The sequence below is a fragment of the Periophthalmus magnuspinnatus genome, chromosome 7 (genome assembly GCF_009829125.3).
Source record: "Periophthalmus magnuspinnatus isolate fPerMag1 chromosome 7, fPerMag1.2.pri, whole genome shotgun sequence".
Lineage (NCBI taxonomy): Eukaryota > Metazoa > Chordata > Actinopteri > Gobiiformes > Gobiidae > Periophthalmus > Periophthalmus magnuspinnatus.
The window spans coordinates 7,754,378-7,781,583 of NC_047132.1; the positions used below are offsets into that span (position 1 = coordinate 7,754,378).

Sequence of the window (27,206 nt, forward strand, 5' to 3'; positions counted from 1 at the left end):
AATAGGATTTTGTTTGTGAATGGTAAATGGTCATATTTATTGTGAGTAATAAATTATCGGAAAAAAAACCCCCAAAAGCTGAAAAAGCTCATCACTGTGAATAATCAGGATGCTCAGAATGCAGAAGGCAACATGAGGAAAAACTTAAACCTGGGGTGTCAAACTCAAATGCACAGTGGGCCAAAAAAAATAATAAAAAAAACAGACACATTCATGGGCTAAACTCAGTATTTATTCAAAATTGATACCTGCAGCCAGCTCTAATGCACATTTGATATGATCTCACGGGCCAAATATAATTAAACTGTGGGCCAGATTTAGCCCCCGGGCCTGAGTTTGGCATGTGTGACTTGAACCGTTTAGTTCTGTTTTTACATTTTTAAGACTGTAAATAATCGGGTACAGTGCCTTCAACAAAAACATTAAAACTACTACGCATTTTATTGATTGCAAACCCAGAAGGCTGATGGTTGTAAACATTAACCAACGTGCTTTATTTTGCCACCTGGAAAAGCTGTTCTATGTGTAAGTTTGCCGAAAATACATGCACGTGAATACCTGTCCATGTGCCAAGAGGTTTATAAGAGCACTTTCGAGAAAAATGCCCAATCTCGTCTGATCTTGGAAGCTATGCAGTGTCGGGAATGGTCAGTGCTTGATGAGACTGGGCAGGTTCTCTTTCCCAAACCAATTTTATGATCTAAAATGTGAAATATCTTTGCAGTAACATTCCCATCTTCAGTAAACCACTTTGTTGTTGTTGTGTTTGGCTCAGTATGGATCCTCCAGCTGCCATCACAACCAGGCGCTCCACCGTTGCCTGCATTGTCCCTGTTATTAGCCTCTTGAAAAGGCTGAAGGGGCCTGAATCGGAGGGGGCCCTGGGTGGGTGGAAGGGGCCCCCGGGCGGTGGGGCGGGGGGGTTCTAGCGCGTGTGCCAGTCTGGATCATTATCTGCGGGGTCAATGCCAATCGGGCACACTGCCGTCACCAAGAGGGAAATGTAAGAAGCATCAGAATCACAGCGACACAGGAAAAAGCTTTGGTTCCAGCGCATCTGTCACCGCGAGGCAGCACCCCACAGCACCCATGGGTCCTCTCCAACGGGGCGCAGTGAGGATAATCATTTGATCTAAAGTGCTGCATGTCATGTTTCTTTGTTTTGTGGGTAAAGAACAGAATAACTGCGTGCATTTAATCAATTCAAGACATAATTTTTATAGCTAAAAATCCCTAATCAGGCTTGTTACCTGCTTGTCTTCGTAGACATAGAAAAAGATACACAATGTATCTTTAAACACATTTAGTTTATTTCATGTATATCTTCCACGGTTCTGCAGTATGTGGAATAATATGTTTTACTGTTGATGAACTGTGTGCTCTAATGGGACACAGTGAGGATATCTGAAGTGCTGGTGTTTGTGTAGTTTTTTAAATTTATTTATTTATTTTTGTTTTGTTTGGATATAGGGCTGAAGATCTTGCATTTTATCAATTCAAGAAGTTTTTATTGCTAAAAATATGTCCACTGATGGCATTGTCTGCTTGTCTCAAAGATAATATAGAAGTTACAGAAGTTAGAAGTTACTTTTAAGAATATTTTGTTTTTTTTACAGCAGTCTGACTGGCACTGTTCTCTTTAATACAATAATGTGTTCTAATGACAATTAATAAACTAATTGTGTGAACTTGGATTACTCATGTTTGCACCAAATTACCATAGCAATATCCTTGGTTAAACACAGACATTGTTCACTTGATACTTTGCTAACTGTAGTCACTGCTCTATCTGAGGCTTGTTAGACTTTAATCTGAGCTTTATTTTAACACAATCTGACCAGAAAGAGCTGATTTAGTTGGAACTATAAGAGATGAAACAAGTTCCTCAAATAATATTACAGCCAACAGTTTTGCAGTATGGCGGCGGAGAGGTGCACATGTGGACTGTCCCAGGCCGTAAAACACCCAATAATGTAGTGGCAGAGTGGGGAGCTCTGTCTGACTTGGCTATATACTTGTATGTTCTGTGTCTCTGTGCTTTGTGCGCTTTGGTCGTCCCGGAGACAAGAAGTTGGACCTTGGATGTTTGGACTCATTTGGACCTTATTTTATTTAAACTACTTTAGCTAGGTTTATCTTTGTTATGGGCCCAAGTTTTATAAATTTAACCTTGTATTTATTTGATATCCTGCTTTTATTGTAATTATATCTTAGATTTTAATCATTGTTGGTTAATTTTTATTTTATTTTTTAATTTTTTTTAATCAATTTTTAGCTCTCCCTTCTATTTTATTTTATACATAATTTGAGCATTTTAACCCGGCCCCTGTCACCTGCTCTAAAATGTTTTGTTTAAACCTATTTTGTATTTTTTCTCGACTATCTTAAAACCTTTTTGGTCGTTATTGCAAAAATGGACATTGCGTCACCATGGTAGCTGATGGTTTCACCTGCATAAAAGTTCACAAGTTACACGATGTACTTTTAAGCATATTTTTTTATTTAATATAACTTGCACGGCTATCTTTAAAGCAGTAATGTGTTTTAATGTTGATGAATGAACAAATCAAGTATCCTTACAGCGTCCATATGTGGATCCACCGGCCGAACACTGAAAAAGCACTTGAGAATAGAGTGGAACCATGAGAAACACAACATAATCAGCAGTGTCCCACAGAAGCCCAGCAGGAAGCCCCAGCACACGGGCATGAGCACGTCCAGAGGTCCCATCCCGTACGGCGGCACCGGGGCTCTCTGTATTATCACGTCCAAGTCTCTCCCGCTCAGATCGCTCACTGAAACACACACAGGACACGGTTTCATTTTCAATCTAGCCTTCCTTATGTCTCTAGAAATCATTCTTTACCTTCTACACGTTTTTAAACTAAAATAAACACCTAAACTCCTCTCACAACCACATTTCAAATAGTCTTAAGAGGGGCGGGGTCTGAGGATATAAGGAGCAGTGTAATTCATCTAACAGGTGTCCACACTTCAAACTCCGCCCCTGCAGCCAGGTGTTTGTGATCAGAAACACCTGGTTGTAATCAGGGCAGTGTTTTGCGATGTCACCAACTACTGGGAATTGCAGAGGCCAGAGAGCTGCAAATTTGCCTTAACATTGCACTAAAATCGCCCAAAAATGACAAGGGACAGTAGATAATGCTATTGAAACACCATATACACAGTTAAATAGTGAAAAAAGTGGATTTAGTGTTCAGGTCCACTTTGAAAAACAAAATAGTATCTGTTTTGCACTAAAATAGGCTGAAGTGTATCTGCGTTGCCATGTTTGTTTTGGTTTGTTTGGGGCGTTTTTGGCTTCACGAGGTCACTCTAGGACTGGTCTGAACTGGTTAACCCATAATCACAACATGGATTCTCCAAAGTAAACTCACAAATATCACGAGAATCCATCTTGCTGATCAGGGAAGTTTTCAACACAAAGCGGCTTTAATAATGACAATAAGAATATATTAAAAGATTTACAAAAAGAGCCCAACAAACACTCACAGCAGAACAGATTCTTTTGTTCAAATTAGCTCAAACTGCCCGCAGCTAAAATGACCAGGTGATAATTACATTTTGATTTTTGGCTCCTCTTGGGAAATACTTTGTGAAAAGAGAGAGTTGATGTTGTAATGAGCTGGCATCGTGCCCACAGCCTGGCATCTCGTCAAAACACTTAATAGATTTAAGGATCAGTGGAATCGAGGAAGGGCTCGTCATTGAGGCTGAGTCCACAGGGAAAACCCACTGAGCCCCTCCCCACAGCGGCATGAATGTGATGATTCTCTCGAGGTAATGGAGTTGATATTCTTGAATTTGTCAAAAGTCACTTGGAGGGCAGAGGTCAAACTTAGTATCTATGGGAATTATGTATGAGTTTTGCTCAGGGGACAAACCGGTATGTCTTAATATGTTGACCCCCATTTAAATACATCATGTCACCTTTTTCCACTTTGTAAAATGTAAATTATTGGATAAGGGTCAGCATAAAATAATGTGGAATTTAATAAGTCCTTTTTGAGCTTATAGAAGGATTAATTTGTGAAACGTACTTTAAGTATACCTGATACATGTGCTCAAAATAAATAAAATAAAATAAATAAATAAATAATAATAAAAATAATTATGGAAAAAGGTTACATCTTTTTTTTTTACTATTATAATATTATATTTTGAGGTCTACTATATAATTTATCTGGTGCGGGAGTTGTCTGTTTGTCTGTATATGGTGATGTTCATTTTAATGCCATATTGTGGAACAATCGAGGCAACACAATAACATTTCCATGGAGAGAAGCAGATGGAGGATCCCGTACAAGAATAGTTACATAGTGCACCTTAAAAGAGATTTAATAGTGAAAATGTCTGCGTAATCGCTGGGTCGTCCAGTTATAAAAGTAAAAATGATTTGATCGTTTATATCTGTGGAAAAAGGAGTACGCTTATTGATTTGGGAGTTCAAATATTTTTAAAAATGCCTGTTAAAATCTATATCTACTTCTAGATATTTTATTTTTAAGCATTTTTTTTTTTTTACTTTTATGTTATTATTATTATTCAGTGTTTTATGTTGCATTTTATCACCAGAAAAAGTTCCTAGTTTGTGAGTTGTGTTCACTGACAATGGCAATAAAAGATTTCTGGTTCCGATAAAAATCTTGGAAGAAGTTACAATCTGCCAAAATGCCTTTGAAATAAATCCCATTAAACTTGAAAATCATGGCCCGCATGTTTACATTTGAGTCTTCTTGTCTTTTTGTCCGTCGCGTTGGGCTGCTCCTCTGGCACGTTGAAGGAGCTCACTATTTTATGATAGTCCTCAACGTATCGCTTCAGGTTCAGGGACTTGTCCTGGTTGATGTTCTTTCCCACTTCTGTGAAAACAAATACAACATTGGAATCAAAAATCAAACAGCCAAAACTATTACGGGCAAAAAAGGCACAAGAGATAAAATTTTTCACGGCATGCTCCCTGCAATACGGACACCCATCAGCAAACTGCACAAGTGTCCCAAGTCAGCTTTATTTTGGAAAGTCACTTGCCAATTTTGGAGGCGGCAGTGTGTGTTTTCTCTGGTAAAACAGGTGTAACGTAAAGCATTTTTGTTGCCATTCAGTGCCAACATACAACGCTCTGCTATTTGCATTTTTAGGGTTTTGTTTCTCCAGATTTTCCTCTTATAAGATCTGGCAACCGTGAGCGCTTTTACCTTTAGTGGTCACATTTTTATACAGCGCTTTTCCACCTTCAAGGCACTCAAAGCGATTTATGTCACCCATTCACACACACACGCAGACACTATGGGCGGGGTAGGTTAAGTGTCTTGCCCAAGGATACAATGACAACACACCACCAACCCATGGGTCATTGGATCTTACTTCTCAATTAATGATGTTTATATTGAGAGCAATTTTCGAACTCCCAACCTTCTGATCAGTGGACAAACACTCGAGCTACTGTTGTCCTATTGACCTTTAAACAGGAGTACTGGCATAGGGTTCTGTTTTTCTGATAAACTTGACCTTTCCTTGAAGTATGGTTGTCAAAAACCGATAATCAAAACTAAAACTAGTCTCAAAATACACTGCCTGGCCAAAAAAAAAGTCACCACCTAGATTTAACTAAGCAAATATGTTGGGGTTGCTGCAGTGGGTCAGGTCTAGGTTCAGCAACAGTCTGTGCTCAAAGAATGAGGTCAGCTGACACCTGAATATACTGAATGACCAGGTTATTCCATCAATGGATTTTTTTTCTTCCCTGATGGCACGGGCATATTCCAAGATGACAATGCCAGGATTCATTGGGCTCAAATTGTGACAGAGTGGTTCAGGAGCATGAGACATCATTTTCACACATGGATTGTCCACCACAGAGTCCAGACCTTAACCCCATTGAGAATCTTTGGGATGTGCTGGAGAAGGCTTTGTGCAGCGCTCAGACTCTACCATCATCAATGCAACATCTTGGTGAAAAATGAATGCAACACTGGATGGAAATAAATCTTGTGACATTGCAGAAGCGAAATCAAAGGCGGAATAACCAAATATTAGACTGTGAGACCTTTTTTTTTTGGCCAGGCAGTGTAGTTTTACAGTGATCCAGGTCTTTATCAGAACTAACATAAGACCAATGATAATGTCAAAGAAGCTATAGAAATATTCCCTGATGTGATGTCAGATTACAATAAAACAGACCACACAAGCAGCTTTTCTTAGACCTGTTCAGAAATATGATCAAGTGTGAGTTAATTGCTGCATTCTGCCGCACTAGCTCGCTCCTCAAAGCTCCTGTCTGGTGTCTGTCTTCCCTTGTCTATTTTGTGCTGTGAAGGCGCTGATGAGAGGAGCAGATGGTTTGTACTGTGGCTGGTGTCATCTCCACTGAGGCTCTGTCAGATCATTTACACCTCGGCTCTCCATCGGCACCAGGCTGCGGAGTGGACTCACACATGCCACCCAGACTGGCAACGCGCAAAACACCACACTCCTCATAAGACCCAATTATATCCAAATCTCAGACTAATGAAGTAATTACGCACTGTTGTTCAAGGCGCCAGTAATGAAGTCGTTTTTGAGAGCAAGTTTGTTGGAGTAATTGACGGCTTGTTCAACTTTGTTTGGAAATGATCTGATCTATCTCCATAGAGAATGTTTCAAAGTTTGGTTTTTCATTTTTCTATTTCCTGGAGTCATGTAGGTGCGTGCCCGCTAGACCTGCCACGATAATAGTTCAGTAGACGAAGGCTGAAACTATATTTTTTGGTGCTTAATATTTACGTGTGTACTTTTTCTTTGCACTGCTGCGATATTTTTGGTTATTTTTTGTCTTTTTGATAAGATTTAAGCCTTAGAAGGTTGAATTAATACCTTCTATGACTCATTACAGATACAAACCAAGTACTTAAGTCTTTCATTCTGCTCTTTACTTATTGCAGCTCATGATTTTTGAATAATATTCTAGATTTAGATTTAGATTTTTTGTGGTTTAAAACTACTCTTGGATTATTGCATCAGTGGCATAAATTAGTTTCAATATCATCGTGTATCGTCTATATTTACTTTAGTGATATATTGAGCTTCAAAATACGTTATTGTGATAGGCTCGCTGGTGCTCGATACATGGTACTGCTTTACTGTTGGTACATCTTTTGCAAAATACATACAAAACATGTTTTGCTCATGGCTGTGTGGACATATAAACCATTACTTCTCACTATTAACTAGTTCACATTTAACAAAATGTCACAAAATGTCTAAATTTGCAAGTTATTCAATTACCATAACAAGAGTGCTCCCTGCTGGCAGCAATGGGAACAAATCATGCCAAAAAAAAGAACAGGTCAGCACTCAACATGCTAATACAGTATATCCATCCAAAAATGGAGAGTGCTTTATGAGTGCTCAAAATGAAGTTATTTTTAAGCCAAGACTTCATTCACCTTTTCTTTATGAATAACAGCTGGAGCCTGAAAGGTTAATGTGATTGAATATGAAAATACGTATATACTAGTTCCTCACCAATGGCCACATCAGTTCTACCGATGTGCTGCAAAGCTCTGGTCAGCCTGTTGTGGTAGATCTCCTCTCCATTCTCCACTAACCAATCAGTCAGAGCGTTCCTGCACTCGGCCTCAGCCTCTGAAATGACACATGTGTTTGCACAGTATGTTCTTTTTATATACGCAGGCCTCCTCAGTGCTGCTGGTACCCTGTGCAGAGGACAGCAGCGCTCTCTTGTTCAGCGGCTGCAGTCTGAGCTGGTTATTCTCCGGGGACAGAAGCTCCAGTCGTTTGAAGACGTCCTCCTCTGGACTCGACAGCGCCACCACCAGGTCCTCGCACTCCTTCAGGGTCAGCAGCTTCACCAGGCGCTCCAGCTGATGGGTGCCTATGTCCTCTTCCACTGTGCAGCAGGAAGAGGCCCATTCAGGTATATGCACTTTTGTGTCTATTTCTATTTCCAAACAAGGGTTGTCAAAAGTTTCAGATACAAATTGATACTAAAACTAAAATTGAAAGTAGAAACTCATTGGCGCAGGTATCGATACTGAACTAGTTGCATTCACAAGCCAGAAATGAACCTTTGAATATCTTTAGAATGATCTTGAGCTGTGTCAGAACAAGAATAAGACACATGGACTAGTATACACCCATGGACCACTATGAACCTACCTGGACACTGAGGGATTACACAGATATAAGGCCACATAATAATTAAATGTTGACAATGATATATCGTCTGAATAAAAATAAAAAATAATGTTATTATTACCATTGTGGTATCAGAATCAGTATTGAGCATCGAGTCTGTTCCTTAGTATCAATATTGAGTTAGCACTACTCCATATTGTTTGAGCTTAGAGTGCTGAAAAAAATTGTTTAAGATTTTATTTTTATTTTTTTGACAACACTACTCCATACTATATGAGCTTAGAGTGTTTAATTTTTTTATATTATTTTATTTTATTTTATTTTTTTGACAGGACTACTCCATACTATTTAAAAAAAAAAAAAAAAAATTAAGATCATTTTTTAATTTTTATTATTTTTTGAATAAATTAAATTAAAGACTAGAACTGTTGCCATAGCGATTACCAAAATATGTCATCTTTTGAATGGGAAAAGTAATGAATTGAAATTGAAAATGAGGATTTTTTATAGAAGTTGGGACAAAACATCTAAAATCTACAGGTTTACTGATTTAAAATGAAATATAATATACTCTGAACAGGAAAAAATTCTCAGTGTTGCATGTATTGTAATTGTTGTATGAATTTTCATATTGCACGTACTGGCAGGAGCTGTACACGTGACTAATTTTAGAGACTACTACTTAAACTTCAACTGAATTAAACCTTATGTTGACTTGGTGTGCTCTCAATTCGCAGTTTCCACCTGGGCCCAGATCACACCTCAGGCACATAATAAACATTTGTATAAAGTGGAGCGCAACACCTCCAAACTCCATGTTATATTTGAATCTAATTAAAAACTGCAGTGAATATAGCAAGCAAAGAGTGTGTCAGCTTACCTGTGTCCTGTGCCCCCGAGGAGGGACTCAGGAGCAGCAGTACACCACACAGTATCCACACTTCCATGTCTCCTTTATTTTGCGAAATTATTTTGTGAAAGTTTTTAAGAAGTAAACAAACCAACCAAGTTTACTTTTAAACTGAATTTTAGAATGTATTTGCCACCACCTGCCACTTGCACTTATGGAAACTCTCTGGACATATCTATTACTGTCCTCTTACATCAGCCCATACACCGAGATTTTGTGTTAAAACTAAAGTGCATAACAGCATAAGAATACTTTTTGGTAAGCATATTTTATTTGAATTGATTCATTTTACAGACCAAGGTTTAGTTTGTTTTCATACCTGACAGTTTCGACGGCTCACTAGCGGTTTTCCTCAGAGTGGTCATGTGATATTGGATGACAGCGCCATCTGCAGTCTTCAAAATAGTATCTGAGGTGTGTGAGAGTAAAAAGACCCCCTCGTCCCTGTTTAAAGACTCTGTATTTTAATTGCCTCCTTAATCCAGTGACGATGTTTGTAGTCCTCTGTCCCCATGATGCCTAGACTGTATAAAGAAGTGGACTAAGGGACTGTGATGTCACCCGTAGCGTTTGGCAAATTTAGATCCGAGTTTCATATTTGGAATTCCGAGAGCGAGTATCATAGCAACTAAAGAGCCAATCTGGAGAGTAGTGGTTGAAGGTAACGCCCCTTCCCGCTCACAACGCTGGTTTAGTAAAGTGGTAAAGTGAATTGGAGCCAGACTCGATGGAGCCGGAAGCGCGCCCCTGATCATTTCCCATATGGAACGTGGCGGCTACCGGGTTAGCTATGTCCATTTATATATATAATCCATAGTCCATAATGTGATTCTCTCGTCCTGCCTTCACCGGTAGGAAGACAGTGCCAAAAACCTGTTAAAATCGGCTGACTAAACACATCACAGCAACATCACATGACCACTCTGAGGAAAAAGCGCTAGTGAGCCGTCCAAAAAACCAAACTGTCAGCTATGAAAACAAACTAAACCTTGGTCTGAAAGAAGAATGATCTAAAGAGCAGATGAACCTCACTCGACTTGTTGGTTAGCATGTTGATATCCATGTCTCTCTATCTTTATATGTGTTTCAGAGTGATGAAAAATCAAAATGTGAACTATTATCTCAAAAGAATTTTATTATTGCTTTGCCGATTGTTTCATAGTATGGCATTAAACTTAATCTCTGAAAACAAACAGTTATAGAGGTCAGATCTGTGAAGAGGATGACCTGTTCACAGAAAAGAGTGCATGTGTTTGTGCAAGTAAAAGAGAGAGGAGTTCGATGCCATACTGTGGAACATTTCAGACAAAGTAATAGCATCTGGATGGAGAAAGAAAAGCTGCATAGTGTAGCTTTAAATGGGAAGCTGGCCTTGTACAGACTGACAGAACTGACAGAGCTGGCCTTGTACAGACTGACAGAACTAATCACTATGTCACTATGTTGTATTTAAACAAGGTAGACAAAGTGTTTTGCCCAATGACACAACAACAGCACAGCACTGGTTGAAGCTGGGTTTGGACCACCCGCTCTCTGGTTTTCAGCTTGCTGCTATATCCAACATTTTGACCACTTTTTCACATTCAAATGACATAATATTTAGTTTGAAATTTTTAATCACTATGGCAACGGTCCTCATTTTTGATCATTCTGGACCAAACCTGCCAAACGAGTCACTTTTGCGGTTGAACTTTTCATCACCTTCAACACATTAAATCTATGGAGAAATTCTCAGTCGACCTATCCTTGCCCCAAACTATTTTGTAATACTTTTATCCCTATAGTTTATACTTTTGTTTTCTCTTCGTCTTTCTCTCTTAAACAGTCAGCAACACATTTTAATGGCATTACAGTGCGATCCAGTGAGGGCATGTTTTAAATTGTTAATAAGTCTCATTTGCCAAACAGTAAATGGTTGCTTGTGTGGGTGCGTCTCTGGCTCTCAGTGTTGACTAATGAAAAAAAAAAAAATGTTATTCTGCTTCAGGGCTGAGAACCAAGGCAACCTGGGTGTGGGTGGCATAATGGCTGTGTTATGATTTGAAATGTTGCAAAAGTGAAATAAAAAACACAGGAAGACAAGTGCAAAGAGGTCATGGACTTTATTTGTGCATGTTAGTCATCTCCAAGTGCGCAATTCTTCATATTTCTTAGCTCCTCGTCCTGCAACTGAACACTTTTACAGATAAACTCCAAAACTCCATTGAAAAATACGACTGGTTTTATCCCTTTCGACCTGTTAAAACTTATAGCAGACTCTTATCAATGCCTTCTCAACTTCATGCCACTGAAATCTGGTTCGGTTTACATACAGACTCCGGTGGAATGAAGGACAGAAAACATTACATATTCTCTCAAACAAAACACACCAGCTCATTTTCAAACCACCAAAACACGCATTAAGCAAATCCTTATAGCTCCACTTTCACTATACGCTGGGCTGTGCTGTGGTTAAGCCTGCAGGGTGAAGTGGGAGTTGGATTCTTTGTGTTTGTTGAGCTGGAGTTGAGCGAGACCAAACCTGCCCAGGACTGAATCGCTGCAGGGCTCTCCGGGCTACTGGCTGCTCTGGCATGCAATCACAGGCCCCAGCACAACTACTGTTAGTCATCAGGGAGAGATTGGAAGGTTCTGTATGGGAAAAAGACAACTCAAAGTCATTCTTGTGCATGTTTGGGTTAAGAAAGGTTATAATGCAATGGTTATGAAGTATATGTTGTGACTTAAAAGCAGATTTACCAGATTAGAGACTTGTTTTCGTAGTTAAAACATACTAGTTTTTCATTTTATCCTCAGAGTTTGTTTAGTCCTGGTTTAGTTAAGTTTGGACGGCGTAAAAGCCTGATTCAGACCTACTTTATACCATATTTAGACCTTGTTAAGATTTCAATATTAATCCAGGTTTGGTCCCAAGTGTTTGGTCCAACACTTTCCAACATTTTCCTTGCTAAGTTATTCAAGTTTTTACAATGAAATCTCAATGTTAAAAAGGTTGTATTTGATGACAAAAACAGTCTAAAACAGTAAAAATCCCTGTCATTTTAGAACCGCAAATATATACGTTAACTGTCCAGTGTATTAGCATCCAATAGCATGCAAATTGTCCTAGAAACACTTTATTTCCGACAAAAAATTCCATACACACCTCTCGGAATCCTCGCGTTGTCCGTCAGCCGAAAACCTACACCTTCTAATCATCTTCGAGGCACTTCAACCGGGGTGCTACCTGTCTACTCTGGGACTTTTTTCTCCACCTGGTGCAGGTATTGGTGTTTTAGAAGGTAGCCTTGACCAATCAGATTCAAGAACCCCCCAAAATGAGACCGCCCACTTTTTTTTTGACAACCCAAAAACACCACACCCAGTCATTTGGTGCGCTTGTAATCAAAACCCAAGAAAAAGTAAGTTGTAGATCTGTCAAATTGTCTTGTGAACAGTTGTCATTACAAAAAGAGTTCTTTGGGGTGGGTTGGATATCGGGTTTATTTTACCACTGACAGATAATTGGAATGAAAAAAAAAAAAATCAAATAATGCAAACTTCATATGTTTAAGGACCCATATTACGCTATTTTCTGATCTATGTTATTGTAATATTGTTTCCTCATCACAAACTCTGCATATTTACGCTGAGTTCTTCTCTCAAACACTCTGTTCCCCCTTGTGATGTCATCATGTGGTAATACAGGAAATGCCCCATTGTCTTTTTAGACTTCATACACCTTCGCTAGAATCATTTGGATCATTTCATCCCTTTGCCAATACACTGAACAAACGATAAAAGGTAGGTGTTAAGTTGAAAATTACCACTTTATGGCATTACGAGGTGGAACAGAGCATTTTGATCTTTGGAGATTTAGAAAAACTAATAAACCAGGATTACTTAAACATGTGTGAATGAAACAAAACACAAAGGCTAAAAGTCTCACTCACAGGTCAATTTTGAGTAATATAAGACCTTTAAGTACACCCATATGGACTAATACTTAAATTAAGATTAAGATTAAGGCAGTTAGCACTTTAATGTTTGTATTGTAATATCGGCCAAAGTAACTGATTCTCCTCATCGCTTTGTAATGTGACATTGATGTAAGGAGCTGCTTATATAAAATGCACAGTTATAATGTTCATATCTGTTAAAACACTTTTATTATGAGGTTACGTTGCAGAGGATACAGCTTTGGAAACTTGAAAGTATTTTTTTAAGCCAACTCTGCTGTGTATTTCATAGTTTGATTTGTCACAATTAACTTTTTGATAAGGAAAGATTATGTTATGTCAGTCATGTCACGTTTTTCAAGATGAATCTACAATTGAAATGTTTATGTAATTAGTTTGAAACATGTTAATAACCAAAACCTAAACTATATATTTTTAATCCGAGACCAACTTTTTCCATTTATAATCATCTTAATGGTGAAGTTTGCTAATTAACGTATAAAGCAGTGAATAAAAGACAAATAAAAAAGGTGGGCCCGATTCACTGTAATTCAATTGCAGAACAGTTGTAAAAGTTTGTATCTGTTCTTATTGGACTCTAATGTGAATGAACGTGTGAATGAAAAATGGGGAGACACCCAAGATCACAGAGGGTGGGAGCAGATTTTGTCAAAAGCATTCCTGCTCACAATGGAAAGGTGAGGAGAGGGGGAGGGATGGAGGGATGGGGGAGGTGAGGAGAGTGAGAAGGAGAGAGACGAGGCGAGAAAGGTGAGGGGAGGGGAAGGGAGGGAGGAGGGAAAATCCGAAACATTCCTTTTGTAATAAAGTCATGCTGAGTCCTATAGCTCATACCTCAGCTGACTGAACATTTCCCTTCACATTCAGCGATCTGTTGTGCGCCTGATTTTAATGACAAGAACGACAATATTTGTGAATTACGAGAAGGGTGAGAAGGTGCGAGGGTGAGAGGGTGTTGGGCCAGATAGGCAGAAGACAGTGGAACTTGTTTGGAGTATTTTTTTCAAAGGCTGGGCTGGGAGGGAGGTGACAGCTGAAACACAAACCCCCAAAACACTATGCTCCTCCCAGGCACTTTGCTCTGTCTGTGTGCTACAAATCCCATTGAGGGAGACCGGGGCAGATTTCACACTGATAACCTTTGACATCGGATAACGCCTAAACCGATGAAAGCGTGTTGCATGTTACACTTAAGTGGAATATTGTCAAGTTATATACAGTTATCCCTCACTATATTGCGGTTCATTTTCCACATTCAAGTCACTCAAAGCGCTTTACATCAATGAACCACTCACCCATTCACACATACATTCATACACAGACACTGGGGGTGATTTGGGTTAAGTGTCTTGCCCAAGGATGCAACAACAGCATTCATCTGTGAGAGCTGGAATCACGCCTTCAACCTGTGGGTCAGCGGATCCGATTGCTCAACCAATTATGTTTTATGTCGAGAAGGGGGGAAAAACGCTGAGCTACTGTCGCCCGGCGCATCTTTACACAGTTGTCTCTTGTGGCCGGAGTGTGAACTGCGTTGATGGATATTTCAATTGGAAATGTACAGGGTTATATTTGCCACAAAGGTCCCTAGAGATGAGTTAAATGAAGCTTCAAACCTGCATTACACTGCGTATAGACAATGGTCATACTCGCAGTAATATATCAGGGGCGTTGTTTATTCATGAGGACGTCAGTGGACAGAATGCATCCAGGGATTATTATAACTGTTCATTACCATAAGTGTCATGGGCTTCATATTTATACTCCTCATTATTAGCTCCTTATATTAACCCCTTAACCAAACCTTATTAATAATGGAACAAGGGGGGGTTTACTCATTGTACCCATTGTTTTTGCACTGGCTTTTATGGTGTACACTGCAAAAAGTAAAAAAAACAAAGCAACAACAAACAAACAAAATAATATCTCTATAATTTGAATAAAAAATATTAATTCATGTTAGTTTGTTATAATTTTAGTTTGACTAGATTTATTTTATTTGTTTATTTATTTTTTTTCCTGGAGTAGGCTACACCACCTGCTTGTCTCCATAGAGATAGAGAACATCACTTTGCCCGGGATATTCCACAATATGTCATTAAACATAACTTTCTTGCATTTATTATTAACAAAAATATATCTTGAAACACATGCCTTCTGTGCATAGACTGTATATATAAATAGATAGCCTGCACTTCTGGTGCCATTGATTCTGCCTCCAATTCACTTTCTATTGAAAAACTGTCACTCCTCTTTCCATAACTGCTGCTGTCAGGCTCATCATTTTGGTTTTAAAATGTTCCTATTAACCCACTCTACATGATCCTGGTATTTTTATTTGAATGTTTTGTCTGTAAATCAAGATCGGGCACCTTTTTTCCCTAGCAACAAGTTTGACTGACAGCGTTGCTAAGCGTGCACTCCCTGCTAAACCTCCAAATTCGCCGTATAACTGCTAGCGTATAACTGCTAGCCTTGATGCGCTTCATTTGACTAACGCTACAGGTGACATCACATACTTTAGTCCACTTCTTTATACAGTTTGTGATTCTGAAAGTTTAATGCCATAGTGTGTAACATTCAAGTGGCACACCCTCCTCCAGAAAAGCTATAAAAGTGTACCTTTAACTTGTGAGTTAGTGTTGTAATAAACGCACACTTTATATCCCAATTACAGTTTAAATAAATGTAAGATTCAACGTGATCACATATGTAACTTTTCAAGCAATGCAATAACATCTCCATGGAAACAAGCAGGCGAGCAGATCTTCCACTGGAAAAGTTACATAGTGCACCTTTATTATGTTTTCCCCTTTTTAAGCTTTAGAATTTTGAGGTTATTTGAGCCGTTGTGTTGTATTGCCGGGTGTGGACCATATCTGTGAGCATTGTAAGCCCAAAGTAACCCCCCCTACTTACTCTCTATTCTGCCCCTCTCCCCATCTCCCCCCCCCCCCGCCCCTTTTCTGACGCCTCATTGGTCGATTCTGTTCCGACTTGCCTGAGCAGGAATGCACCTACGCTGCTAATGCACTTTTGTGTTCGGGCAAATTGACAATGAAGAGTGCTGTCATTTTGTGGCATAAATATTTCATTCCCCATTTCGATGCAGATTTGGCAGTGTCGCGGGCGGAATACAAAATACGCTAACGGCGAATGCTGCGAACGTGGTTTATGAGAGCCCAAAGCAAAAGTGGCTGCAGACAAGAGAGAGGGCCACTGTATTAAAAGTAATGTGGGAAAGATGTGTTGATAAATTGCATAAGGTCAAATTGTGTCAAGGCAGAAGCAATCATCGCTGAAGAGGGATTTAAAACACAATTCGTCATAGCAGGAGTTAGCTTCTTTCTTTTGTCTTGCGCTGTTTTATTTTGCAGTCACAGCGCATTATCAAAAACTGGCATGTAGAGAGATGCATACTGATCTGGTGAATAGCTTTAACCAAGATGCCCTTCCTGATGCAAGCATTACTTGTTACTTACTTAGAATAGCAGTGATTTGGTTGCTTATTAGTGAAAGGTCTTTGTGCAGGAATTTGTACACCATTAGGACAGTTGCCATAGTGATTAACAAAACAAAATGCAAGCTGAAACCCATGAATTAAACCCGTCGTTCATGTGTAGGTCTCTATTCGCTTTGTTAACATTCAAATCTCAGAACCAAGAATGTCAAGAATCTTACTCCTACACCAACCAGTCCATCAATCAATCTATGTTTTATTCTTACAAGCAATGCACTGATCTACAGCGGAGATCAGAAGTTTACATACAGTATATAAAAAGACACTTTTTTTTTTTTTTCTCACCGTCTGACATGAAATCAGACTAAACTTTTCCTGTTTTAGGTCAATTAGGATTACAAAAATTATTTCTATTTTCAAAATGCCAGAATAACAATGGGTTGGGTCAAAGGTTTTGGATGTCCGTCCACAAGCTTGTCACAATAGTTGGGAAGAAGTTTGGCCCATTTCTCCTGACAGAACTGTTGTAACTGAGCTAAGTTTGTCGGCCGCTTTGCTCACACATGTCTTTTCAGGTCTGGACATACATTTTCAATAGGACTGAGATGAGGCCTTTGTGATGATATCTGATATCTTGGCTGATTTCTTTTGACTTTCCCATGATGTTACACAAAGAAGCAGTTATCTGTGTTATCTCTCAGTTGTCCAGGTCTGATCCATAGCAAAAGAAACGCAAAATCTGTCAACTGGACAAATGTCAAATGGACATCTGATAGATTCCTTCAGATAGATAAAAGGCAGCGTCCACAGGTAATCTGACCAGAACTGAAGAAGCGGAAGCGCCTTGGATGAGCGGCGAACCCAACAAATTCTTGACAAAGTGTAAAGAAAGTATTCAGCAACAGGAATATTGATTTATACGTCAATCATGCCAAAAACGTCAGACACAGAACCCTATAATTACATGGGAGATGATATCTAGAATCTCTCTACTGTGTTTAACAGCATTTTCAGACACAGCAACTTAACAGATGTTTGCCCTCTAACCAAAAGGTTGCTAGTTAGATCCATCACTACAGGCAATGAACACTGTCGAGGTATATAGCCTGAATGTGTCCTTGGTGTGAAGTGCTTTAGGATAGAGTTAGCGCAGTGTGATGGGTGGGGCTGTTCAATTGCCTTTTTAAACTGCTCTTCTAAATGACAGCACCCCATCAACCTTTTAAGATGATTTCCAAAAGTCTCCCAGTGAGAGCGAGTACAAAGTTTCTATGTGAATGGGGTGAACGGGGTGGCGCGGGGGGTAATTCTTCCATTGGCGGGAGAGGCAGGGGGCCCGTGTACCCTGTGTTTATGCCCTCGTCTGGCTGACACGGGGCAATAGAACAGCGTAATGACAGTGCAGAGACACCATCGCCGTGGGAATTATTGAAAACACTCATTTCGGCAGCCGCAGCGCTTCTTATGCGAGTGTTATTTGACCATGAAGATGCCATTATAGCCCCATGCCCCCTCAGGACTTCATCTCATGTCCACACTGTGTAGAATATTATGCAGTGTTGCCATGGAGATTAAAGATGTTAAATGCAGAAAACAGTCTGTAAGATCTTTACTTATGAGTATAGATGTAGCTTTTCTGGTGAGGAGTCTACCACCTGCTTATTTCCATGGAGATAATATTGCTTTGTGTGTAATGTTTCACAGTGGGCTTTAAACTTATATCATGCTTTCATTTGGATTTTATTCAGTTGCAGATGTTTTAATGCCTTGACAAACATGAAATGTTGCTCTGAATAAGGTCACTTCTCCACAGATCTGACCTGTAACTTGGCCCATAGTAGCATCAGCTTCTCGTCTGCATGGAGATATATATAGAAGTTAAATGCCATACTGTGTACATTTCTGGCAAAGCAATAAGCCATCCTCACCAGTTTAAGTAAAGATTACAACCAATTTTCAGCATTTGACATGTTTGATCGCCATGGCAACACAACATAAAATGAATGATGGAACCTCCTGGTGAAACATTACATAGCGCTCTTTTAATCTCAAATCTGTGGTTAGGTTCTCGTAGTCATTTTGTTGCTTTTCCCACCCCTATTAGGCCTTAATCACCACTTTACCTGTATTCAGATTTTGCCAAATTTCTGCTCCAAATGTGTTCCTTCTTGTTGCAAACACAAAAGCTTCCCAGCCACTCCCACTTTTATTATGTTCCAGAGCCACGCCGGTGAATGGGTTTGGGCTTGTCTCAGCTGAATACCTGCATGTCTTTTCCATAGAAGCAGAGCACATTCCAGCGGCCTGGAGGGGCTCATTTGTCCTGTCTGTAGTTTTCGGGAGGGTCCCAGCTTCTGTGTGACTGCAGTGGGTGGGGCAGAGGGGCAGGGGTGGGGAGAGAGGGTCTGGGGAGGGGGTCTGGGAAGGGGGTGCAGAGCTCGGTACTTTGGGATTGACTGCAGCAGTGTTGTGTTTTGTCCATTTGTTAACCGGCTCTCACCGACATGACAGGACCAGACTGGATCAGATGTCTACAAGAGTCTGTCTGATAGAAGCACTTGAAAATATCAGCAAAAGGTTACATGGTTTGTTTTGTAGATTCCACTTGATGGCATTAAACATATCTATCACAATGGAGACAAACGGGTGATGGCACCAGGCTGAGTTACAGGTCTGATATATGGAGAGGCGAGCCTGGTCACAGTGAAAATCTATCTGTTTGAAGGTATCATATTTTCCAGAGTATAAGTCGCACTGCAGTATAAGTCCTGCCGGAGTATAAGTCGCACTGCAGTATAAGTCCTGCCGGAGTATAAGTCGCACTGCAGTATAAGTCGCACTGGAGTATAAGTCGCACTGCAGTATAAGTCGCACTGCAGTATAAGTCGTGCCGGAGTATAAGTCGCACCAGCCAAAAAATGCATAATAATGAAGAAAAAACACATATACACACACATATAAATTGCATAAGTCGCACCCCTGGCAAAACTATGAAAAAAAGTGCGACTTATTGTCTGGAAAATACAGTATATTTAGGAACATAAAAACATCTGTAATGCCATACTGTGGAACATTCTAGGCAAAGCAACAATTTCCAACAACCTCAATATGACTAGAATGAATTTAAAGGTGCACTATGTAATTTTCCACCACCTGCTTGTCTCCATGGAGATGTTATTGCTTTGCTTAGACTAGTCCACAGTATAGCATTAGGCTTATGTAACACCATGGAGTAAAATACCTCTTTTTAAGGTATTAAATAAATGCAAGATAATGAACCCACCACCAGAAAAGTTACGTAGCATTGCTTTAATATTGCGTTCTTGAAGGTGGCACGTAGCAGCTTTTCTTTGGCTTTTCCATGGCTTTTTAAACACATTATTTTTTTGCTTGCAATGACAGTTTGTTTGCAGAAAACTTGACACCTTTATTTCAGCGCCAAGCCAAAATTTAGCATTGATTTTTTTGTCTACCCAAAATAAAACAGTTGCTCCCAAATAGAACAATTACTACAGTGAAGGTTACTGCAGATGCAACTTTTGAATAGTTAAAGTTCAATAGATTTTATGCCAGCCCTCTTACACAAAGTTTAGGTTTCACACAAAAACATCGATATATATTACCTTGTGGGATTGAAACTTTGTAAAGGGTGAGGTCAACGCAATGTAGATCCCCAGATATTGTGCTAAAAAGCTAAACTAAAACAAGCACATGTAAAAGTGAGTATTGCGACTGTCTGTGCACTACTGGGAATTACTCTAAAGGTCATGTGGTCAGACTCAAGACGGGAACAAAACAAAAATGGCAACAGCGTCATCCCTTCAAAGCTGCCAAAGCTCTTTTAACAACTGAAATTCACACTAGCGCTAACTAAAAAGACTCCTCACACCTATTTATCTGCCAAATCTCTGTTAATACCTCCGTCTGACAAATACAGTATTATTACATCATTACAAAGGCACAGTGGTGTAGTGGTTTTTCATCCTGCCTTATAGCGAGAAGTTCCCTAGTTTGATTCCTGGACTGGATGAGAACTTTCTTTGTTGTGGTACATCTCTATTCATGGGTTTGTCTTCCGGTTATGTAGGCTGCATCTTTAACAATCCAAAGATATAATGATTTAGTTATAAATAATTAATAATCACTATGGCAACAGTCCTATTTTTTATTGTTTTGAAACCACAGTAAACATGTAACCTCTGCGGGCCAGGACTCCCTTGTAAATGCTCAATATAAAGTTAAAGGTGCACTATGTAACATTCCTGTTGGAGGGTCCATCACCTCCTTGCCTCCAGGGAGATGTTAGTGCTTTGCCTAGAATAGTCCATAGTATAGCATTAGGCCTATGTAACTTCATGGAGAATTAGAGTAAAATACCTCTTTTTGTGACCTTTATCCATGTTATGATGCTGTTACCTCGTCAAAAACACACCTGGAGTTGTGTTTTGTTTCATTCACACATGTTTGAGTAACCCTGCATTATTAGTCTGTCTACGTCTAAAGCTTAAAATGGTCTGTTCCACCTTGTGATGTCATGAAGTGGTAGTTTTTAAGTTAACAGCTACTTTTTACCTTTAATTCAGTAGAGATTAGCAAATCCAGGTCTGAAATCATCCAAATGATTTTAGTGAAGTTGTATGGAGTTTAAAAACACAGTAGAGCACTTCCTGTATTACCACATGATGACATCACAAGGTGGAACAGAGTGTTTTCTGTTTGAGAGAAGAACACAGCCGAAATATGCAGGATTTGTGTGTTAAACATCTGTGAATGAAACAAAACACAACTCCAGGTCTGTTTTTGATGAGGAAACAACATTATAGCATAGATCAGAAAATAGCGTAATATGGGCCCTTTAAAATATTAAATAAATGCAAGATAGATACGTTTAAAGCCATATTGTGGAACATTCCCAGGCAGACCAATAACATCTAAGTGGTGACGAGAAGAAAAGTTACACTGCAACTTACGTTCAAATTGGAATACATAGTTGGATAAAGTAGGAGGTGTGATAATGAAACATAATGTGTCTATTCTTGCATTAGACAGAAAGTACAGTCCCACCTGCCGCTGTTCAGAGCTGTGGAGGCTAAACGTACTGGATGGAAGTGACATGTTTTGTTTACGTACTCACATATGGGTTTCTTTTAATGAGCAACCTTGTGCATACGGAGTGAAAAAGTGTTAAGGGAACATATTGCCATGTTTTTTAATTGTAAGTATAACTGTAATTAATTAATTCAACATGTAAAAGATTAGAATACTTGTACTGGGGAGGATGAGGTGTGATAGTATGTGACAATTGTAAACAACTTTATAACAACTGCTTCAAAAGTTGGATCGTTGTTCTAACTATGCCATTGTTTTTTATAGTTAAATACCTGCATCAACAAATGAATAAAGATGAGGCAGTACATTACAGGCAATGCATGAGATTAAAGCTATAAAAGTTTCCAGCGTCCTTCAAGGTCTTTAGACTCCCTCAGTGACCCCTTCTCTACCTGTTTCACTACACTGTTAGCAAATATTACTAATAATACAAATGAGGCTGGACATGTGACGATGTAGTGCTTTTCTAAACACTCAAATTCACTTTGTAAAGTACAATTGTAGCCACAGGTGTCCTGGGAACCAATGGTGGAAGGTAACAAAGTACTAGTAAAGTACTGTATTTAGTTATCATTAATTTACTTAAGTCAATTTTGCAGTGGATACATTTTACTTTTACTTCACTACATTTGAGAGCAGTATCTGTACTTTCTACTTTACTACATTTTTTAACTGGACTGAAAAGTAAAAAGTACTTTTCACATGATTTGAGGAGTTATTTTTACCATGTTCGTGGAAACATCCTGACTTAAGTTTTCGTATTCAAACTTCGGCTTTGAGCAAACAAAAATAAATACACGAGATTTATCAGAAAACTTAAGACATTGATTCATTTGTTACTGTTGACCAAAATATGTATGATTTTTGATCAATATCACTGCATTTTACACTTTAACAAATAAACAGCATCTGTGTGAAATACTTTTATTTTTCACTCTTTAAGTACATTTTTAAATGAGCACTTAAATACTTTTACTTTGATTTTTCATGTGATACCTTTTACTTAAGTAACTTTTTACCTCTGTATCTGTACTTTTACTTAAGAAACCAAACCATTGGCCCGTCCTGCATCCTCTGATTCTACAGAAATCCATGTTATTTCCCGCTCTTTATTTTTCTTAATTTTTTACTTGTAAGCCGCCATATTTGTTTAGATGCAAAAAAGACAATGCTTTTCTCTGATTGGTCAATCCACGTGTCAATTACAGGAAGTGCTCCACTGTGTTTGTAAACTCCATACAGCTTCACCAGAATCATTTGGTTGATTTCAGCCCTGGAATTGACAATCTCCACTGAACCAAAGGTAAAATGTAGCTGTTAACTTGAAAACTACCACTTCATGACATCACAAGGTGGAACAGAGCATTTTGAGCTTTGAAGACGTAGACAGACTAATAATACAGGATTACCCAAACATGTGTGAATGAAACAAAACACAACTCCAGGTCTGTTTTAGAGGAGGTAACAACATGAGTCAATTTTGTGTAATATAAGATACTTCTCTGTCAACATTGGTCTTTTTCTAGTAGCTGTAGATTTGCACTGTCCTTCGGTTTCCTTCCATCACACTCTTATCAAAACCAAGCATGAACAACCAAATGCGTGTGTGTCTTTTGAAAACAAGAGCTGCTGTCTGGAGCTATGTTATTTATTTGGTGTTAGAGGTCAGCTGACCCGGCTCGCTCACTAAATAATGTATTAATGTGTAATAGCAGTTCCTTTCCGTAGACCTGCTGCGCACATGGGCGGGGGCACTGAGGGGGCGCGGGCATGTATGGTGCTCTGGTGTTTATTTATCCCGCAATGAGAAGCTTTTGAATTCTGCTGCTGATGGTGTGTCTGTGTTAAATATTCATCCTCTGGCCTTTCCTGTTCACGTGTTGTAGGGCTCAGAATGAATAGGAATTTAGTTAGACAGATTCAAGATGCAGCGGCTGGATTCATGACATTTAGAGGACGGGGGCGGGGAGAGGGGTCATTTAACTCGCGGCAAGTTTAGAAATGAAAGAAGTTAGACCTCAACTTTTTCAAAACAATAAAAAGTTTCATGGTGATCTAACTGTGTTGTGTTAGCAGTTAATACCCCATAGAAGAGTAATACCTCCTCATTATAACAGATCAGAAAACAGTGTAATATGGGCCCTTTAATTATTTGTGATCATTTTGATTTTAAGAAGTTCTTTATAAAGGGGCACTATGTAAGTTTTCTGGTGGAGGGTCCATGGAGAGGCTGATGCTTTGCCTGCATGGTGCGAAACTGATCTATAGTTCACTTATTTAATTGAAATAACATTTGTACTACACAATTTTTATGACTTTTATGAAACTGCTTCTCCCAGTTGCTAACCTGTAATACGTCTTTTCTGTCACTTCGCTTCAAAATGAAAACAAGTTTAAACCACAATAAGCCACTTCCAAAACAACTATCCAAAACAACTATTCTGTTTGCAGCAGTGAAACATCAGCAGCAGCAAAATTAGACTAGAGCAGGACCAAACCACGTCAAGACTAAACTATAGACCATGTACAGAATGGACTGAGTGAGCGTGATGTCACCCATAGCGTTCAGCTCCAGTCAAATGAAGCTCATTGAGGCTAGAGGTTAAAGGAATTCCGACCATAAGTATCATAGCAACCAAAGAGCCAATCCAGAGTGAGGCTGTTGAAGGTAACGCCCCTTCCCGCCGGCACCTCTGGTTTAGCAGGGTGCGGCCACTTAGCAACGCTGTCAATCAAGCCTAATACTAACGCTAGTGGGAGCGATGTCAGAGAAAAAGGCGACTGATTGGTTTGTTATGTCATATCTTGATTCACAATAGCCAAATAAAAACACCAGGATCATGTAGCGTGGATTAATACGGACATTTTAAGACCAAAATGATGAGCCTGACAGCAGCAGTTACGGAGAGAATGGTGACAGAAATAGAAAGTGAATTGGAGCCAGAGTCGCTGGAGCTGGAAGTGCGCACATGCTCACTTAGTTGGAACACGGCGGCTAGCAGGTTAACTATATCCATCCAAACCAGAACTGAACCAGGACAAATATGAATGCACCCACAGTTATAAGAACCAGTTCTCATTTTACTCCAATTACTTTGCCAACATAAGTAATGTTCCAGCAACCAACAAACAAGACTGGATTTCCCTGTAAAACAACATCTGAAGCTCAGTATGACTTGGTAAAATAAAGTTAAAGGTGTACCGTGCAACTTTTCTGCTGGAGATCCGCCACTATTGTCTCCAGAGAGATGTTATTGATAGGCCCAGTTAGGCTTTAGGCTTATCTATCGCCATGGAGACAGGAAAGCGATTGCACCGGGGCTAAGTTTCAGGTCAGATCTTTGGAGAGGTGAGGCTACATTTTTCTCAAGGTATTTAGAAAGAGCGAACACCTGTAAGTGAATAAATGCAAGGTAGATAAGTTAAATACCACATTGTGTAACATTTCAGGCAAAGCGCTAATGTCTCTATGGTGACAAGAAGGCGGTATACCCTCTAATAGAAAAATTACATGGTTATACTGTAGTTAACATACAAAAGAGAATTAAACGAGGACAAATTTGAACACGATTATGACTTTGCCAGATCTATGAACACACGTGATTTTCCAGCAAACCACCGAACACGTCTGCACACGGTCAAATAAACGTTTGTAATTTTACCCATGGTCTTCAGCCACATCTGATCTATTTTGTAATATTTAGGTGTTCCAGCAGCTTTCATTCCCGCACGTTCCCATTGGCAGGAATTTACTGAAGAGCCCTGGAATGTCGACAGGACTGAGCACGTCTTTGGTTTGGGACTGCCTCAGTAACAGACAGTGTTCTTGGCATTCTTGTCTAGTTTTTGTGCTTTTTGTGCAGATTATATCATACTTACATTGCATAAAACATCAATATATATTTAAAGGAGATGTAGACGACCTGGTTTTTAAGTCAAACTGCTCTTTTCCCCAGTAAACATATATTTTAAAGGGTCAAAATGACATGTCTGTGTGCTGGCTCCGTCTAATTATAAAGCATTTGTATCATTTGTGAACCAGTAAGTAAGTTTTGTGTTAGCATGTTAGCTGTTGTTAGCATTGGCGAGACAGCAAAACCCCGCTCTACCTTCCGAAAGACTTAAAAAGCACTTGTAAGCTGTGAATTTGCAGTGAATAATTAAGATGCATGGAACAAGTTTGGACATCTGCAAACCAGCTCTGTTTTTCCTGTTTCTAAGACCATAAAAGTGACAGTACGCTAATTTTAGGCTATGTATTTCAATATTAAACCATGCGCGAATGCTTTATATATGTTTGAGTAGCTAGTTTTCATTTGTTTCTAAGCAAATCAAAAATCAAAAACTAACCCGAAAGACAAAATAACACATTTTACTGTATATTCCAACATGAAATATCAATGCATTTGTGTAGTAAATGTTGTTGTTTCAAGCCAGTTCTCCAATGCTATATCCTATAATTTGGCTCCTATCCTCTTCGGACATTCCCAGATGCTTTACTCCCCTCCCCTGACGTGATGCCGACTCAGGAGAAACATGATCCTCGGTTTTGTCTGCTCCCCTCTTCTCTGATCTCCCCTGATTTAGTTACAAAGACCCACCCCTCAGAAATCTGACCCACACTTAGATTTTCTTTCAAACACAGAGGTAATCCAGCTCACCTGCCTGCAGCACCGATAACCTCACTCTCCCCATTATGTCCCAGTGAAGCGTCAGCATGTACCACGAGCGCGTTTGGGTTGCACCATTGACACCTGGATCACCTGATTAACATTATTATTTATTATTATTGTTATGTGGCGTCGTGCTGGTTAGCGATCGCCAACTACAGCTACAACTTTACTAAAGAAATAGATGTAGGGGTCAGTTTTGTGCACAGTTAAATGAAGCACAAAAGGGGAGTCCATATGAGGTAACCAGCTGCAGGTAAAGGTGTTCAGAGGGAGCTAAGATGCACGTGGGAGCGCCATCTAGTGAAAGAAAAGAGCAAATGAAATCCAGAATATATTTGTTTCTTATTTTCTGCTTAGGTCATAGTTATTTATGAGGTTAAGATTCATGATTTTAATGCACCATTTTCAGGACTTCTTCACATTTACGTTTCAGAATGATAAAATGGAATCAATTTGGACCTTCATATTACTTTGTTTTAAATTATTAATCGCTATGGCAACAGGACATTTTTAAACTCCTTTCTCAAACCCATGAATCCTTTGTATTTAATAATCTGACACTCTGACACTTGCTTGTATTGTAACATGTCACTGTTTTACCTATATCCCACAGTTTGACATTAAACTTGTCTATCTCTATGACGACAATCAGGCCAGTTTAGATTTGTGGAGAGGTGACTTCATTCCTAGTTCCTTACTTTTCAGAGCTTTTAACCATGTAATAGTTGTTTCCTCTCACCATTTACTCACCCAAAGTTGAATTTGAAGTGCTTTGTGCATGTTTGAAAATCTAAGACGCCATATTGCCGATCAGTCCCTGTTTTCACCGCCATCGGCATACTCCCACTGTCATGTACTTACCGTAATTTCTGGACTATAGTTTGTCCGGGGTGCGACTTATCCTCAGATGTGACTTTTATGTGAAATTATTAAAA

At 39.3% G+C, this 27,206-nt stretch overlaps 1 protein-coding gene across 1 annotated transcript; it reads right to left on the reverse strand.

Annotated features, from left to right (window-relative positions):
* Window positions 1–837: 837 nt before the first annotated feature.
* On the reverse strand, window positions 838–26,329 carry LOC117373949 (transmembrane and death domain protein 1-like). The gene is made up of 6 exons (XM_055223275.1): window positions 26,260–26,329; window positions 7,718–7,912; window positions 7,528–7,647; window positions 4,746–4,883; window positions 2,581–2,795; window positions 838–981 (listed from the first exon to the last, which is right to left on the reverse strand). The coding sequence occupies exons 1-6, from the start codon at window positions 26,315–26,317 to the stop codon at window positions 838–840; spliced, it is 870 nt and encodes a 289-aa protein (XP_055079250.1). The 5' UTR covers window positions 26,318–26,329.
* Between the last annotated feature and the right edge of the window lie 877 nt (window positions 26,330–27,206).